The following is a 16142-nucleotide window of genomic DNA, read 5'->3' on the forward strand; positions in this document are numbered from 1 at the left end:
TTTCTGTGTATGTATCACATGTGCACATGCACCCCTCTTTCTTTTTACATAAATTGCATCATATCATCTAACTTTCCTCAGATATCAGTTTTGAACATTTGGTTCTACCCTATTTTTCAAAATAGCTGCTGACTTACTATCTCCCTGTTTGTATGTATGTACCCTAAATTACTGAGCCTCTCCTCCTGAGGAACAGTTATGGCAGCTTTTTAAAAAATTTTTTTTGCTATCATAAACAGCACCGCAGTGAACATCTCGGCATAAAGCCTGCTTTGAAGTGATCTGCCCTTCTGGTAATTGCTATAATATGCACCCATCAATTTGGTATATATGTGTTCACCACCAGGTATCTAACCATGAAAATCAACTATTGCCTGAGATTTATTCCATCATCTTGACTCCAGAGTGAGGAGAAGGCATTTTTAACCAAGTACTGAGCAACACAACTTGTGTTCTACCCTAAGTCAGGTGCTATGTGGGAAATAGAAGTCTAAGACGAGTGCTCTGTCCCCAAGGATGCGGGTCTATTAGGAAGGCAAAACTGATGGCCAAAATATAAGCCAGAGAACAGCAAAGAGCATTAAGTAATTGTAAGTGAACTGATGTGACTGAGGCCTGCATGGCAGAGGGAATTCAAGAACTCCCAGATCAGCTTTGGGTTTGGGCTGTAACAGCTTTAGCTCCCTTAGACACAGGGAAATGGGAAGGGCCTCCCCAAAGAAAATCAAATCAAAATGATTGTCGTTCCATTCCCAAATGCTTGTGTTCTGTTCATCTGGGCCCAGGGCTGGTTTATTTCCTTCTGCACAGTGTAGAACCCTGCGTTCCTGATGTAAGTGGCATTTTCTATTCCTTTGATGTTCCTCTACAGCCCCACAAAGAACCCAGAAAATAAAACTGTCAACAACAAATTTTCTCCCAGCAAGATGGAACAACATAAACCTCCATGATGTTCAGAGGCATTGCTTCTTTTCTTCCTGGGAAAAGGTAGGTCTTAAAAGTGCCAGATGAGATTTGCAAGACAGGGGTGGGGTAGGGGATTGGGAAGAATTTGGTCCCCTCTGTTTCTTTAAAACCCATTGATCAGTGATCTTTTAGATTGCTCTTAAGGTAACTTTATTTAAAATAGAAACAAAGCAAAGACCCACTTCCTGCCCCTTTTTACAAGCCACCCTTGGGCCTGTCTTCCCACCTGGCCAGAGATGACTCACAGCCCCCATGGCCTCACTGTTCACTTATTTCTGGAGAGTAGACTGAACTATGTTGCATCAGATGTCTCTTGGGACAGTGGTCAGACCTCCAGTGGCTGACTGTTGTCTTGGGGTGCCTTCAAATAGCATGGCTAGAGCTGAATCAGCCCCAAGATCTCCCAGCCAAGGACCATGAGTCAGGCCATGTCGACCCCGTACCCCAGGAATCTGAGCCAACCAAGACGACAGCAGAGGCCTTAAGTAGAGCCAGATGTAGGGCCCAGGAGATTGGTGGCATTCCGCCCTCTTGATACCGGTAGCTTTTCCGGGACTATTTCCTAAGAACACTCTCCACACATTTGTGTCCTGCAACATTTTACAACCAGACAGGCAAGGAAGGTACCAAAGCCCCACCCATCCAGAACCAGACTTGAAGCAGCAAGATCACTCAGCCTGAATGCTTAACGATCCAGAGAGACAAGGAAATGGCGGACCCCTGCCCTATCTCCACGTGCCCACTGAAAATGGAGGCCTGCGTGTAAGGTGCTGTCCACTAGATTCCCAGCTGCTACCATGACAAAGCTGTGCAAAGACCAAGGAGTCAGATTCCAGACTGTAGAAGAAGCACAGGGACTACGAGCTTGGGTTCTGTGTTCAGATTCTGGCTATGCCACGTCTTCCCTCAGCAAGTCTCTTAGTTTCCATGAGCCTTGGTTTTGCCTCAGTTTCTTCTATAAAATGGGATCATACTGTCCACCTCCTAGAGCCATTGAGAAGATTGAGTAAAAAGGTCACTTAGCTTAGGACTTGAGTAAAGTCAAGAACAACAAAAACAAAAACAGTAAGCTCTCCATAAACACAAGGTTGTCTATTCTGACTCTACCTTGGGTTCCTTCCTCCATAAACCTGAGGCCCAGGTTTTAGGTGAGGGCTTCAGCAGAGCCCCAGCCAGCTCTTCCTCTGCCTGCCACTGCACCCAGGATATCTGTCCCTGACCACACCTCTGCTGCCATCAGATGGTCCCAGATAAAGTCACCAAAGGGGGCCTTTCTCTTTAGCAAATGAATGGCCAATTACCATTTATTTTAGGGTGGAATTTTTAAAAATAACTCCTTCCCTTCCCATCTAAACTGTTTCTAGCACTGGGTGTTATGTGGAAACTAATTTGACAATAAACTATTTGTAAAAAAAAATAATAAATAAATAAACACAAATTAAAAAAAAAACCTAATGATTTATCCTGGTACCTCCCCCCTATGGCAGAAATGCACGGAAATATGCAAATACTCACACACATCCTTTGAGAGACTTTCTAAATCCCTAGGCATAATAACCCAAATATTGCATGGCTTTGGAAACATAAACCCAGATTTATCCAAGTCTGCTCCTGCTAACAGATAGCCATCCTAGGTTCAGAAATGCATCTTGTGCTCCCAGGAGAGGGTCCACTCCAGCTCCCCTGGGTGGGCTGCACAGTCAGAGCCTGCCTCAGTTGCTTTCTCCTGGGCTTGCAAATGCACACTCTGGAGGCCATCTGCTACTGACAAAGAAGACTGCCCAGACCCCTGCTGTCCACAAGAGGAGTCTTGGTGTGGTGGACCCCCAGGAGGAAGTGACAAGACAGTGTTCCACAGCTCTTGCCTGGAGCACGTGTGTGATCATCCTTTCCACAAACGGCATGCTCCTGGGGTGCTGGTGTGTTCTGTGCAACTCCCAAGTGGCCTAACAGCTGCACAGGCCCTTGTTCATTTCAAATCCCTTCCTTTAAGTGTGCTCCGAGCGGGCTGAGAAGTGAGATTCTGAGTACTTCTCCACAACCCGGGAAAGGGTATTTACTTTACTGTCGTCAACAATGTGGCAAGATCTGGGGACTCCATGTTAAACTAGGCTTGGGGTGCCAGGAAGAGGAGGAGGAGAGAGAAAAGTCCCAGCTTCCAAGGGCTTACAGATCATTTGAGATTAACCCCCCACATACAGAACAGAAAACACTCCAAACCACGAATCAAGCCAATTGTTCAACAATGTAGGACTTCATGTCCCATAAAGTCATGGGAGAATGAACACAGGGGTCAAGTCCGACCTTTTCAGAGAAGTCTCACTATGATGATAGGGTTTCCTGCCATTCACTGAGCAAATATTTACCTGGCAAGTGCTGAATCCTTATGTGGACGATCCCATTATTTTTCAACAATCCTATGAAACAGACACAATGGTCCCATTTTACAGATAAACTGATGCTCAGAGGTGTTAAGCAACAGAATTTAATGAGTGGCAGAGCTAGGGTGTGAGCTCAGAATGTCTGACTGAACAGCCCTATTCTTCCCCACGCTGGTACACTACCTCTTGACACAAAAAAGAATTTTTATCTGAACTTTGCCAGAGAGAAGGCTGATTGAAAAAAATAAAACACAGAGCAAAACAAAACAAACCAGGCTGCTCTGAGGAAGACTGGGAGAGTGGAGGAAACAATATTTGCAAAGGCTCAAGAGCTCTGAGAAGCCAGATGGGAGGAAAATGTTTGAAAAAAGCCAATGTCCAGGCTTCCAGTGAATCACAGAGGAAGATGAATGGGAAATGAGTCTCCTGGGTAGGTACAGTGTTCCCCGTGGGAGGGAAAGGAAGGGAGGGGCTGGAAGCTAATCAACAAGAGCCCTCTTGAGCTGGATACTTGGTTATTTGTGAAGACTTTAGATAACAAACCGAAACATGCTGACATAAACCACCTGAGAGTTAAGCTCGGTTCTGAAGGCAAAGCCGCTCGTTCCCCTGCATCAAGAAGACCACTGACTTTGACAAAGGAAATGTGGACCAGGCAAGGCATGAAAGTGAGGTATCAAAGGAGAGAGACACCCACACACACACCTGCCACCAAAGCTCCAAAGAGCCATGTGGAGGGCACATACAGAAGAACCACTCCAGCTTGGGCCTTATAATTCAGATTGAAGCCACTTGAACGCTCAACCGCTGCTTTGACTGAGATCAGAGAGATTTAGAGCTAAAAGGGACTTCAAGTAACTGTCACCATCACCCTCTGCCCCCACCACTGCTGCCAGCTGTCCTGGTCACCCACCCTACCCCCAACCATACCAGATGTCACTGGACTCGGTCCAGATGGCCTCCAGTTCAGAACCACTAAGGGCGGGAGCTTCATAGGACCTCCTCCGGTCATAGATTTGGATGTTAACCTCATGTATGACAATGAGGCTCTTTCAAACGATTTTTCTCTCTTTCCACACTGCAGGACATAGAGAACAGCTTTCGCCTTAAGTCTGTAAGTTCGACATGCTTTTTTTAATAAGATATACACCGATTGTCAAAAGCAGTTATCTCTGCCCCACGAGATGGTGGAAGAATTCCTATTTTCATTGTTGCATTTAAAAAACAAACCCTAATATATTATTTCTGCCCTCTCCTGCAATAAAAGACATGGTATTTTAAAAGCTCCTTGTGGAGCATTGTTTAATTGCCTCTCTTCTCCAGGCTAAATCCTTATACTTTATCCGGAGGTTGACAACGGATTCCTCTGTGGGGCGGACGGGTGGCATAAAGGAGGAGGACATGGAAGGCAGCGCCGGCGACCCTGGCAAACTGCAGAGAGCGCATCTGGCCGAAAAGCATTCGCATCCCGAACTGGGCTGAGGGCCGCCAGCCTGCAACCTCTCCCCATGCGCACTTTTCTCATCCTGTGTTTCCTGGTTTTGCAAGCTTTCTAAATTAGTATGTAGAGCCCAGGAGAGGACATCTCTGGTTTTGGTCATCCAGAGACATGCCATTATCTGTTGTGTCCACAGCAATTTTGATCTCATGCCAAATACTTGCCAGCACACAGGATTTACCACCTTGCAAAGTCCGATCGTCCCCAAGTCCTAGGAGAGGCCACAGGGGCCGAGCAAAGATCCCGGGGAAATGTGACTCACAGACTTGACTCTGCTCTGGCTCGGGTGCCATGGCAACAGGGTGCCCCATCCTGAGCGGACTGCCCCTGTGACACGGAGTCTAATCGGACAGACCAGGCCACCTCACCAGAGCAAGCTTGCATGTGTCCAACTGGCTCAAGAGTCACACTGGTAACTATTGACATGAGTCAGAATCCACCCGAGGCAGCAGATGGCCAGGCGGGGCTGAGATGGGGGAGAAATGAGGCTGGTCGGGCTGAGTCGGAGGCAGGGGCAGCAGACAGCTCAGTGGGCACTGACACGTCACAGCATCACCCCCACTGCTACCTGGTCTTTCGCCATGTCTGGGACTCTAACAAGAGGTGCTGTGTGAACACAGCTGAAATGATCACAAGGCAGTCCCTAGGCCTGGAGATCAAATGGCATCAGACAGCCCTGTCCCACTCCTCTGGGGTAAGTGATAGAAGCTGCCGGACCCAGGTTCCTGCCGGCACCTCCAGCCATCTTCCGGGATACCTGTCACCCTCAGTCATGAGCAGGGCTGGGTAGAACCAGTCGAGGCGCCACATGGGGCCAAGACAAGTGTTCCCACTGCCAGAGAACCAGTTCCAAAGCACGAAGTTTACAACATCCACCAAGATGAGTGGACTGATCGGGGTCTCCTGTGTTTTTGTCATCTCTAGCCCCCACATGGCTCAGGGCTTGGTACACAACAGGCAACCAGAGGCATCTGTTGTGACAAAGTGAAAGTGTGTGTGACGCAAATCCAACCAAGTGACCTTTGCCTGTGACTGGGTTTGGGGCGTGTTTATTTTTTCAAGGCAGGATGTCGGCTATGGAACATTTTGTGAGCCATCCTGAGCCCTGACAGCACCGGTGACATTCTGACGTAGTCAGTCCAGGGGAACAACGGGTGTTTCATTTCCTGCTTCAGAGTTTTTTTAGTCATGAGACCCTCGGTGTCTCCCAGGCCCACGCCAAAGTGTCAACAAGAATGATACACATGCACGCCCATGTGGACAGCAGCTTTCGGTTGCCAAATGGAGAGTATTTGGACCTGGAGTGTTTTCTTCTTCCTCCTCTTCTCTAGCTTTCCCCTCTCCAGGGAGGTCGTGGAGGGGGCCAATCTGGAATAATGAACATCATTGATAGGCATCATTGATGAACATCATTGAACCTCCACATCAGCCTGAGCACCAATGATCTGGAGGTCAAACTGGGCCAAAGGCTAAGGATCCAGGATGCACACAGGCTCCCAAAATGTGCTTGGACATTGGCACTGAGCACTCGAGATTTCTAGAGAATCGTCAGAAGGTACAGGCCAGAGGAGTCATGCAAACGGATTATCAGAAAGAATACATTTTCTGTCTCCATGTTTATTGAGAACCTCAAAGAAAACGAACTGAGATTGACCCACCAAAACAGTCCCTGATGCAGACTCACGGCATGCTTGGGAATTCTGGATGGTGAAGGGGGAGACTGAGACTCAGCAAGTTAGCCCAAAGTCAAAAGCATCAGGGTTGTTCTGAAAATAAAGATTCAAGAAGCCTAGGAAAATGTTCCTATCTATGAGAAGAGCACACACTGTGGGGTCCTGCTTCATGGCTGCTGTCCAGAGCCGGAGAGCTGGCGTGTGGTTCAAACAGCTGCAGAACAGGAAAGAACTGTTAGCTCGTCCGAAAGGGAAGCGGTGGGGAAAGGTGGCAGGTGTCCCTTTATAGATGGACAAGATACAATAGATTCGTTTATTTGGGCAATAAACTTATCTTCGTTACCTTATTATCAACTGATCATGATCATTGACCGGAGGAAAAGCTCATTTGGGGAACAGCTGTGAATGTTTGGAATTAGAGAAGTTGTTGCTTTTCACGGTACAGTTAAAATGCTTGTGGACTGACTGCTCTGGGGAAGTAAGGTGTCTGGGCTTTGCTGTTTACCAACAAAAAGACACCACCACCACCACCCCAAAAAAAGAAACGTTCTTCTGTCATTCTTAGATTTTACTTTAGGGAGTTTGAAAAAAGTAAAGATATGTCGTTTCCAAAAACACTTTTTAAAAATTAGTAAAACCATCATCAAACTTTGAAATACTTAATGGAGCTGACCAAGCCCTTTCAAAGATGGACTGGGAAATTTAGGTCTAGGATATGGAAGTGATTTGATCAAAATAGTACCACTGGCAAGTGGGAAATCCAGGAGGAGGTGAGGGGTCCTGATCCATGGTTCACTACTCCATCTCTGGAGGAGACAGATTTTGGTAATGTTTATTTTGAGACATAGTTTAAAATATCTAAATATATTTTATGTGATCTGCCTTTGGAGACAGCCAAAGTGGAAGGTGTGGGAGAGCATGGCTGGGTAGGTTTGAGCCCAAGCATTGTAAGGGTACACATGTACTCTGCCAGGGCAGGACCTGGTTCGCCAATGCCAGAATTGTTCAGCACCCACTCTGTGACTGTCTGGGAACACAGCAGGAGCCAATACAAGTTCAACGTCTCTGAGCAACAGAACAGATCGCATGTTCTGGCTGGGGACCTCTACATGGTCTCCCCAAGTCCATGGGCAATTTCTTCTATTTCAGACATCCCTAACTTTCCATGCTGTGTGGTTGGTCATTCTGCTTGTTACCCCATGCAAACCCATGGTCAAATGTCTTACTCAGCTATTCCATACACATCCAGCCGCTCAAACCAGGGCCAAAAGAGGTAATCAATCATGGATATACAGTCTCCACCAAAGAAGATGGTGTTCTGATAGCCAAGAATCTAAAGTTTAAACAGAACAAAAGCAAGTTAATTTACCTACCTACTGACATATTTATAGATGCTAAATACAAATATCTAATTGATTCCCAAAGAGACAGAACCAAGGCTCTGATTCTCCTTCCAATTTGTTAGGCAGTGAGTCTTTCTTTTTCCTGATGTTTCCTCCACTTCAGGGTCAAACTCCCAGCCACATGCAGCTCTTCCCCCACTTTCAACACCGGAGCAATGGGGTGCCTCATCTGACTAGGGAATTTGGAGGAAAACCCAGGCAGAGGGAGCCCAGCTCCGCCCTTTTAGCCTAGAACACATTCCTCCGTTCCTCCGAGTGCTAAACTTTCCATGCATGAGCTCAGTTCCTGTAGACAGAGGCCTGCCCCGAGCCAGCGCCGCCCATTACTGGGAGGGAGGGGACCACATTAGGAACCCTGTTTCCCCATTCTCCAAGATCCATTTTATCTGTAATTAAGGGAATACTATAGTCTCCATTATGTTCTTCCTCTTTAGACTTATTTCTCAATCAATTCATAACTAAAGAGCAAATGGTCTTCGTGGACTCCCTCAAGTCCCAACACTGTCTTTATATCAAATTTTCTTTCTCTATTTGAGCTCTTTGAACTGTACACTTCTGTCTGACTCAGAACTGTCAACTTTTTATATTAAAATAGAATTTCTCATTTCCCAATGGGACAAATTTACCCAGATAGGTAGACTATAAAGCAAACAGATAAACTCTTAACAGATAGATTACCAAATGCCAGTTAAAAAAGAAAAAAAAGTACTGGAAGTTTTTAAAAGCAAAAATGTTTAGCAGAGGTTACTTTTGGACCAGGTATTTCCAAAGAGAAAAGTATGGTGCCAGTTACCTAGGTAAATCAAGCAAACAACTCTCTTTGACCCAGATAACTCATAATCAACTACATACTCCCCTATAGCTATAGATCCAGATTCCTACATCCTTTAGATAGATTTCTACATTCCTATCCCTACCATTCAGGCTTGATTTTCCATATTCCAGACCAGCTTATGGATTCTATGATGTAGTCGAGGGTTGCCATTGAGAAGGTGAGCTCAGGAGCAGGCCAACTTAGTCCTATCTTGGGCTCTACCTCCTATTCAATATTGAATGCGGGGCAAATGCCTCAATTTTCTCACCTATAAAATGGTGGTAAGTTCCTTAGAGGTTATGGTGAGGAGTTACGTAATCATGCATGAATAAACATACACTCTTATCATAGGAAAGCATAGAGATGTCCAAAGTCTACATCTACAGAAAGCAGATCCACCTCCGACAGAGAGATCAATGGGTTCCCTCCACCTGCCACTCTTAGAGGAGAAAGCAAATCTCATTGCCCTAAAGCCTATGTTTTCATTATCCCCCAATATGGCAAAGAGGAGTTTACATGACTGATGTCCTGGAAGTCTGGAAAAATGTTAGGTAGCATCACTTTGTTCAAGAAAACGAACAGGATGGAACTAAAACAGTAGAATCTGGCCAATGAAGATTCAAGATGGAGGCTATTTTACGGCGTAAGGAAAACAGATCTGACTTACAGCAGAAAAGAACAAATTGTTCCATTTTCATGGGTCGCAGACAGCACCAAAGCTTCTTTATGTTCAGGAATAGATCATAATTACCCAAACTTTTACCTCTCGCTTTGAAACCTATACCTCCAGCTTATTGTTGGCCTTCATGGCACAAATGAGACCCAAATCTAAATTGATCAACCCTGGAACATCTGTATAATTCTTCTGTTTACAGAGCAGCGGTGCTCTTGGGAAAGTCCTTGCCGAAACAAAGCATATGGACATTTATTGGAACCTTTGGTAGGTTCTTTGGTAAAGTGATATTTTGAAAATGAATAACTGCTTAGTTATTGATATTTCTTTCATATATATTTTTAAGCTTTTTATTTACTCAAAGTAGGAGTATGTCTTTGATATACATGATGTTACAGATATAATTAATTCTTATATAAACACTCAAGTAATTCAAGCCCTATCCAGGTACTTGGTACAGTCAAAATGAGCATATGGATGAAACAGATGAGGTATTACTTATTCTCAGCCAGCCTCTCCTCTCCCACCCCCAAAATACATATACACATTCCCTCAGGCTTGCTTCCTTCCTTTCTTTCTTTCTCTCTCTCTCTCTCTCTCTTTTTTTTTTTTTTTTCCCTTAACTTGGCTTCACACCCAGGCAAGAGCCCAACACGGTGACCCGGGCTCAGGACCCTGAGATCATGACCTGAGCTGAGATCAAGAGTCAGACACTTAACCGACTGAGCCACCCAGGTGCCCCTCCCTTGGGCGTTCTTAAATCCAGTGTAACATCAAAATTCCTTGGAGTTTTGATACAGCTGCTGATTCTTGACACTTGCCTCAGACAGGCATTTCTCCCCCAGGTTTCTCACAGGGCAAGTCTAAAATCCCAAGAGAGGGGCACTGAGTGGCTCAGTCAGTTGCGTGTCTGACTTCGGCTCAGGTCCTGATCTTGCAGTTCTTGAGTTCAAGCCCTGCATCAGGCTCTGAGCTACTTGGGATTCTGTGTGTCTCTCTCTGCCCCTCCCCCATTAGCACTCACGCACGCACTTTCTCTCTCTCTCTCTTTCTCAAAAATAAACATTTTTTTTTTAAATTATAGAAGTCCCAGGAGAAAAGCCATCTTCCTATAAAGTAGCACCAAGTGCTGGCTCCTTTGCAGACACGTGCCAGTGATATAGGAGAACAACCTGGCCAGCCCTCCTTACAGGTTTATTGAAACTCTTAAGACCCACAGTCAGAGAGCTCCCTTCCATGCAAACCTGATATGTCCCAGACATGTGCTTCAGCTTTTCCATTGAGAATCACAGAACATCAGTGCTGTAAGGGTCACCAGAACGCCTCTACTGGGACCCCTCCCCCCACACTTTACCATTTATTTATACCATGCTCATTACACAAAGGATTACAGATGCAGTGTAAAAAAAAAAATGCGTACAATAAAAAAACATGAAAGGAGCACCTGCGTGGCTCAGTAGGTTAAGCATCTGACTTCAGCTCAGGTCATGATCTCACAGTTTGTGGGTTCGAGCCCCGCATCGGGCTCTGTGCTGACAGCTCAGACCCTGGAGCCTGCTTCAGATTCTGTGTCTCCCTCTCTCTCTCTGCCCCACCCCTGCTCCTGCTCTGTCTCTCTCTTTCAAAAATAAACATTAAAAAAATGTTTTTAACATGAAAAATAATAAAACACCAAGATCAGAAAAAAACAAAAGTTAGAACAGAAGGTCAAAACAAGGAAGGAAAATGACATCAAGATATCAAGCCCAGGGTCCTGCAGAGTTCCTTAAATCTTTGAACCTGACTTGAGTTTCCTGGCAGCTAAGGAGGAGAGGAAAACATGTCGGGGGGGAGCCGATTCTTGCCTCTCACATGGAAGCACAAAGAGACTCTCACTTTTCAGAGGAGGAAACTCAGTCCTAGGGAGGTGAAGGAGCTCTCTGGGTAGTGCAGGAGCTAAGACAAAAACAGCATTCTCCTTATTCCCATACTAGAGTCAGCCCTTGTGCTGTTGAACTTCAAATATCTAAGTATGAGAACTGTAATCACAGTCTCTTGTGAATTCTTTGTTTGCTCTTTAAATTTAAATATCAGCAAAAAGCTTAGAATCCACAAACTCTGAAAGCCTCAGCCCCTCTATAGCCAAAGCTGGCCCGGCTGTGAGCTTCCCAGGGAGAACTCCCTGCCCATTCCCATTTTCTTTCTCTCAAACAGGGGCTCTGCTAGAGCACCTATCCCACTGGGAGATGAGACACAATCACAGTAAACAACAACAACAACAACACTATCAAACTTCTTTCCTGGGGCACATGGCTGGCTCAGTCAGCACGGCGTGTGACTCTTGATTTCAGGGTTGTGAGTTCAAGCCCCACACTGAGTGTAGATTACTTAAAAAATAAAATCTTTAGGGGCACCTGGGTGGCTCAGTCGGTTAAGCCCAACTTTGGCTCAAGTCATGATCTCACGGTTAGTGGGTTTGAGCCCCGCGTCGGGCTCTGTGCTGACAGCCAGCTTAGAGCCTGGAGCCTGTTTCAGATTCTGTGTTTCCCTCTCTCTCTGACCCTCCCCTGCCCATGCTCGCGCTCTCTCTCTCTCAGAAATAAATAAAAAACGTTAAAATAAAATAAAATAAAATCTTTACAAAATTCTCTCCTTCTCGTTTTCTTCTATTGATAAGAGGGCCTTTGGTCAACATTACTAATACTTCTCCTGTGTTCTCAGTTTAAATTAGTCCCTTGCCTAGAGCCAATTAGCTCCTCTGACAGATTTCAGGACAGTTAGAAGTAAAGCAGGATAGTAGGATAGTCAGTAGACGAATAGTCTTCAACTCCAGTGGCTTATCCTCCCTAAGTGTTTCATCATCACAAACGGAACACGAGGCTGTGCTGTCTCTCAACCCACTTAGCAGTGGTTATGCTAATATCCATGTTTTAAAACTCTGTTTTGAGTTCTTTTTGTCACCAACCTGCCACATATGACACTGGCCATTCTCAATGCTGAATAGCTTCTCTCCCAATAGAATCCCTCACTTTCAGAGCTGTCGTCTGTGGTGTGCCAAGCAAGGCAAAATAGCCTGCTTGCAGAAGGTGCTTTTCTTCCAAGTCCCTAGACATCGTCCCCAGGCCACACATGGGCAGCACAGGAAAGGAAGGGAGACTCCAGCTTCTAGCTCTCCACTTTCCTAAAAGACTCGACACATCTCCAATCCAAGCTTAAGAACTAGCATATTTGGGAAAAAGACATTTGATGTCCTGGAATATTAAAACAAAACAAAACCTACTTTTAAAATCTTCTGTTCTGGAGTTCACTGAAAATTGACTACATAGCGTTCCCATGCTTTTGGATGTAGAAACAGATAAGGACTCAGCATTCAAATGAAGACGGAGTGACCCTTGGGTCCAGTGCTTACAGCCCCTCAATATGAAAAAGCCCGGATGAGGGGCGCCTGGGTGGCTCAGTCCGTTGAGTGTCCGACTTCGGCTCAGGTCATGATCTCGCGGTTCGTGGGTTCGAGCCCCGCGTCGGGCTCTGTGCTGACCGCTAGCTCAGAGCCTGGAGCCTGTTTCGGATTCTGTATCTCCCTCTCTCTCTGATTCTCCCCTGCTCACGCTGTCTCTCTCTGTCTCTCTTAGAAATAAATAACACATAAAAAAAGAAGAAGAAGAGAAAGAAAGAAAGAAAGAAAGAAAGAAAGAAAGAAAGAAAGAAAGAAAGAAAGAAAGAAGAAAGAAAGAAGAAAGAAAAGAAAGAAAAAGCCCCGGATGAAAGGGCTCCTTGTCCTCTGAGAGGGCCTCTCGGGCTCCCCCACGAGGACCCAAAAGCGGTTCGCGCTAGAGTGCGGATGGAAGGAAGAGGCGCGGAGCACCCCCTTGTGGCCATCGGAGGTAAGACGCCTGGCCTTTGCTTGCCCAAGAAGTTTACCAAGGAGGTAAAAGAACTCGGTTAAGGTTTTTTGTGAGAGAAGCAAGATCTTAAAGAGAGGCAAATCCCAGACTTGATCAAACTAGACACTAAAAAGCTTCCATCTATAGTTTTGGGTGGTGAAACTTGGGATCGGCTTCACTGTGCTTTAGGAGGTCGCTGCTCTACACCACTGTCAGTGCCTCCAAAGAAGGCAGACAGCGCAGTGGCTTGGGGGAGGGCTACTGACCTTGCTGGAGAACAAAGAAAGCGATTTTTTCTTGAAGGAAACAGTTCCTGAGAAACAGAACCTCGCTCCTTTCCCTCCCCAAAAGGACAAAAAACCACTTGCCAATACATCAGCAAAGCAGGCCCTTCTCCAGAAGTAGCAGAAAAGTACGACTCGGGAAGAAATCTGAGTCTATAAAAAATGAGAAAGTTCTCAAGAGCCACCTGGGTGGCTCAGTCGGTTAAGCAGTTACGCCCAGACTTGGGCTCCTGTCATGATCTCACTGCCCGTGAGTTCCAGCCTCGCACTGGGCTCTGTGATGATAGCTCGGAGCCTGGAGCCTGCTTTGGATTCTATGTCTCCCTCTCTCTCTGCCCCTCCCCTGCTCTCACTCTGTCTGTCTCTCTCAATCTCTCTAAAATAAATAAACATTTAAAAAAGAGAGAGAGAAGGTTCTCAAGATTTCAAATTTCTGGTCCCTGTTACCCTGAAGCACTGCTGAGGCAGAGCCAGCAAGAATGAACCGATTCCCTGTCAAATGAACCAAGGGTATACAAACTCGGAGTTCGTATAAACCCATTTCTCCTCTGGAAAGAAGCCTCAGAAGTAGGTTCTGGGGCAGAACATACACCCTCCTCCTGCTCAACAATTATGACCTGGAGTCCCCTATGAAGATTCAGAATGCAATTTGTCAACATTTGGGGATTAAAGGAGCATCCTAAGAATTCTATGCCAGGACCCTTTTAATGGGCTCGCTTCTTCTGCCAATATGTATGTGTGTAATAGCAGGGGGAGAAGGTAGTAGGCCAACACCGGACAAGTCAAATACCTTTAAAGTGATGGATGGTGGGTGGAAAGGGGAATATTTTTCACTTCCCCTGAAGGGGAAGATGACTTACTACTTGGAAAGGCTGTGAAGAAATCACAACAGGAAAGACCTATAGCACGATATGGTTAAATGTTATATTTCTTTTTTAAATACATATTTTAATATTTTTATTTATTTTTGAGAGAAAGAGAGAGCATGAGCAGGGGAGGAACAGAGAGGGACACAGAGGATCCAAAGCGAGCTCTGCACTGACAGCACAGAGCCCGATGCGGGGGCTTAACTCACAAACTGTGAGATCATGACCTGAGCCTAAGTCAGACACTTAACTGACCAAGCCTCCCAGGCACCCCTATATTTTCTTCTCTTTTTAAGTGTATTTTATTTTTGAGAGAGAGAGAGAGTGCAAGTGGCATAGGGGCAGAGAGAAAGAGAGAGAGAGAATTCTAAGCAGGTTCCATGCTGGCAGCACAGAGCCTGACTAGGCGCTCGATCTCAGGAACCGTGAGATCATGGACTGAGCCTAAATCAAGGGTCAGACACTTAACCAACTAAGCCACCCAGGTACCTCGAAATGTTATATTTCTACATGTACAAAAAGATAAGCCAAACTAAAAGTTAAAAGAAAACCAAAAAAAGGTTTTTTAAAAAAACAGGCAAATATCCTTAATATATAAGGAACTTTTTAAAAGAAACTTTTACAAATCAACAAGGAAAATCAGGAAGATCTTGATAGATGAGTAACAGACCATTTTCACAAACTAAACACAAAGAAATGGCATACCTTCGGGGGAAAGCTTCCACTTCACTAGCAATCAAAGAAATACAAATTAAGTCAACAATGAAAAACTGTTGCTTCTCTCCAAAGCAGGCAAATATCATCTTTAATGGAATCTCCCAACATTGGAAAGGGGAAAGTGCAAAGACGATTTTTATCTACTGCTGTTGCGGGGCAAACAGCACAAGTCTTAGGGGAATCAGTTTAGCAACACACTGCTCCAGCCTCTAAATGTTCATACCCTTTGATCTGAGCATTCCATTCCTGGAGGTCTGGCCTTATAAGGACATATTCTAAAAAAGAGAAAATGTTTTTTTCTGCAAAAAAGAAAAGCTGCTGTTTCTTGCTGCACTGTTCACAATGGTAAACGACTAGAAACAATCTAAAACTCCTTTTTTTTTTTAGTTCACAGTTTTTATTTATTTATTTACATTTTAACTTATTTTATTTTTTTAATATTTACTTTTTTTTTAACAAATAGTTTATTGTCAAATTAGTTTCCACATAACACTCAGTGCTCATCCCCACAAGTGTCCTCCTCCATGCCCATCCCCCCTCCCCCCCACATCCATCAGTCCTCAGTTTTTGTCAGCATTCAAGAGTCTCTCATGGTTTGCCTCTCCCTTTCCCCCACCATTTCCACCCTTCTTCTCCCCCTTGTTCCTCCGTCAAGTTCCTCCTAATCCTCCTATATGTGCAAACATATGATATTTGTCCTTCTCTGCCTGACTTATTTCGCTCAGCATAACACCCTCAAGGTCCATCCATGTTGCTACACATGGCCAGATTTCATTGTTTCTCATTGCCATGTAGTGTTCCATGGTATAGATAAACCACATCTTCCTGATCCATTCGTCCGTTGATGGACACTTAGGCTCTTTCCATGTTTTAGCTATTGTTGATAGTGCTGCTATGAACATTGGGGTACACGTGCTCCTATGCCTCAGCATTTCTGTATCCCTTGGGTAAATTCCTAGCAGTGCTATTGCTGGGTCATAGGGGAGTTCTATTGTTAGTTTCCT

General features: G+C 45.1%; 1 protein-coding gene across 3 annotated transcripts in view; it reads right to left on the bottom strand.

Annotated features, from left to right (window-relative positions):
• Nucleotides 1-6572: 6572 nt before the first annotated feature.
• GSTO2 (glutathione S-transferase omega 2) overlaps nucleotides 6573-16142 on the bottom strand; it is a 30384-nt gene continuing 20814 nt past the window's right edge. For all 3 annotated transcript variants that reach the window (XM_039243987.1, XM_039243988.1, XM_039243989.1), the window contains 2 exons: nucleotides 7745-7851; nucleotides 6573-6732 (listed from right to left, as the gene is read on the bottom strand). In XM_039243987.1, the coding sequence (XP_039099918.1) occupies nucleotides 6573-6732; nucleotides 7745-7851 (267 nt within the window). The remainder of the gene's footprint in view (nucleotides 6733-7744; nucleotides 7852-16142) is intronic.

The sequence above is a fragment of the Hyaena hyaena genome, unplaced genomic scaffold (genome assembly GCF_003009895.1).
Source record: "Hyaena hyaena isolate Hyena2069 unplaced genomic scaffold, ASM300989v1 scaffold_233, whole genome shotgun sequence".
Classification (NCBI taxonomy): domain Eukaryota; kingdom Metazoa; phylum Chordata; class Mammalia; order Carnivora; family Hyaenidae; genus Hyaena; species Hyaena hyaena.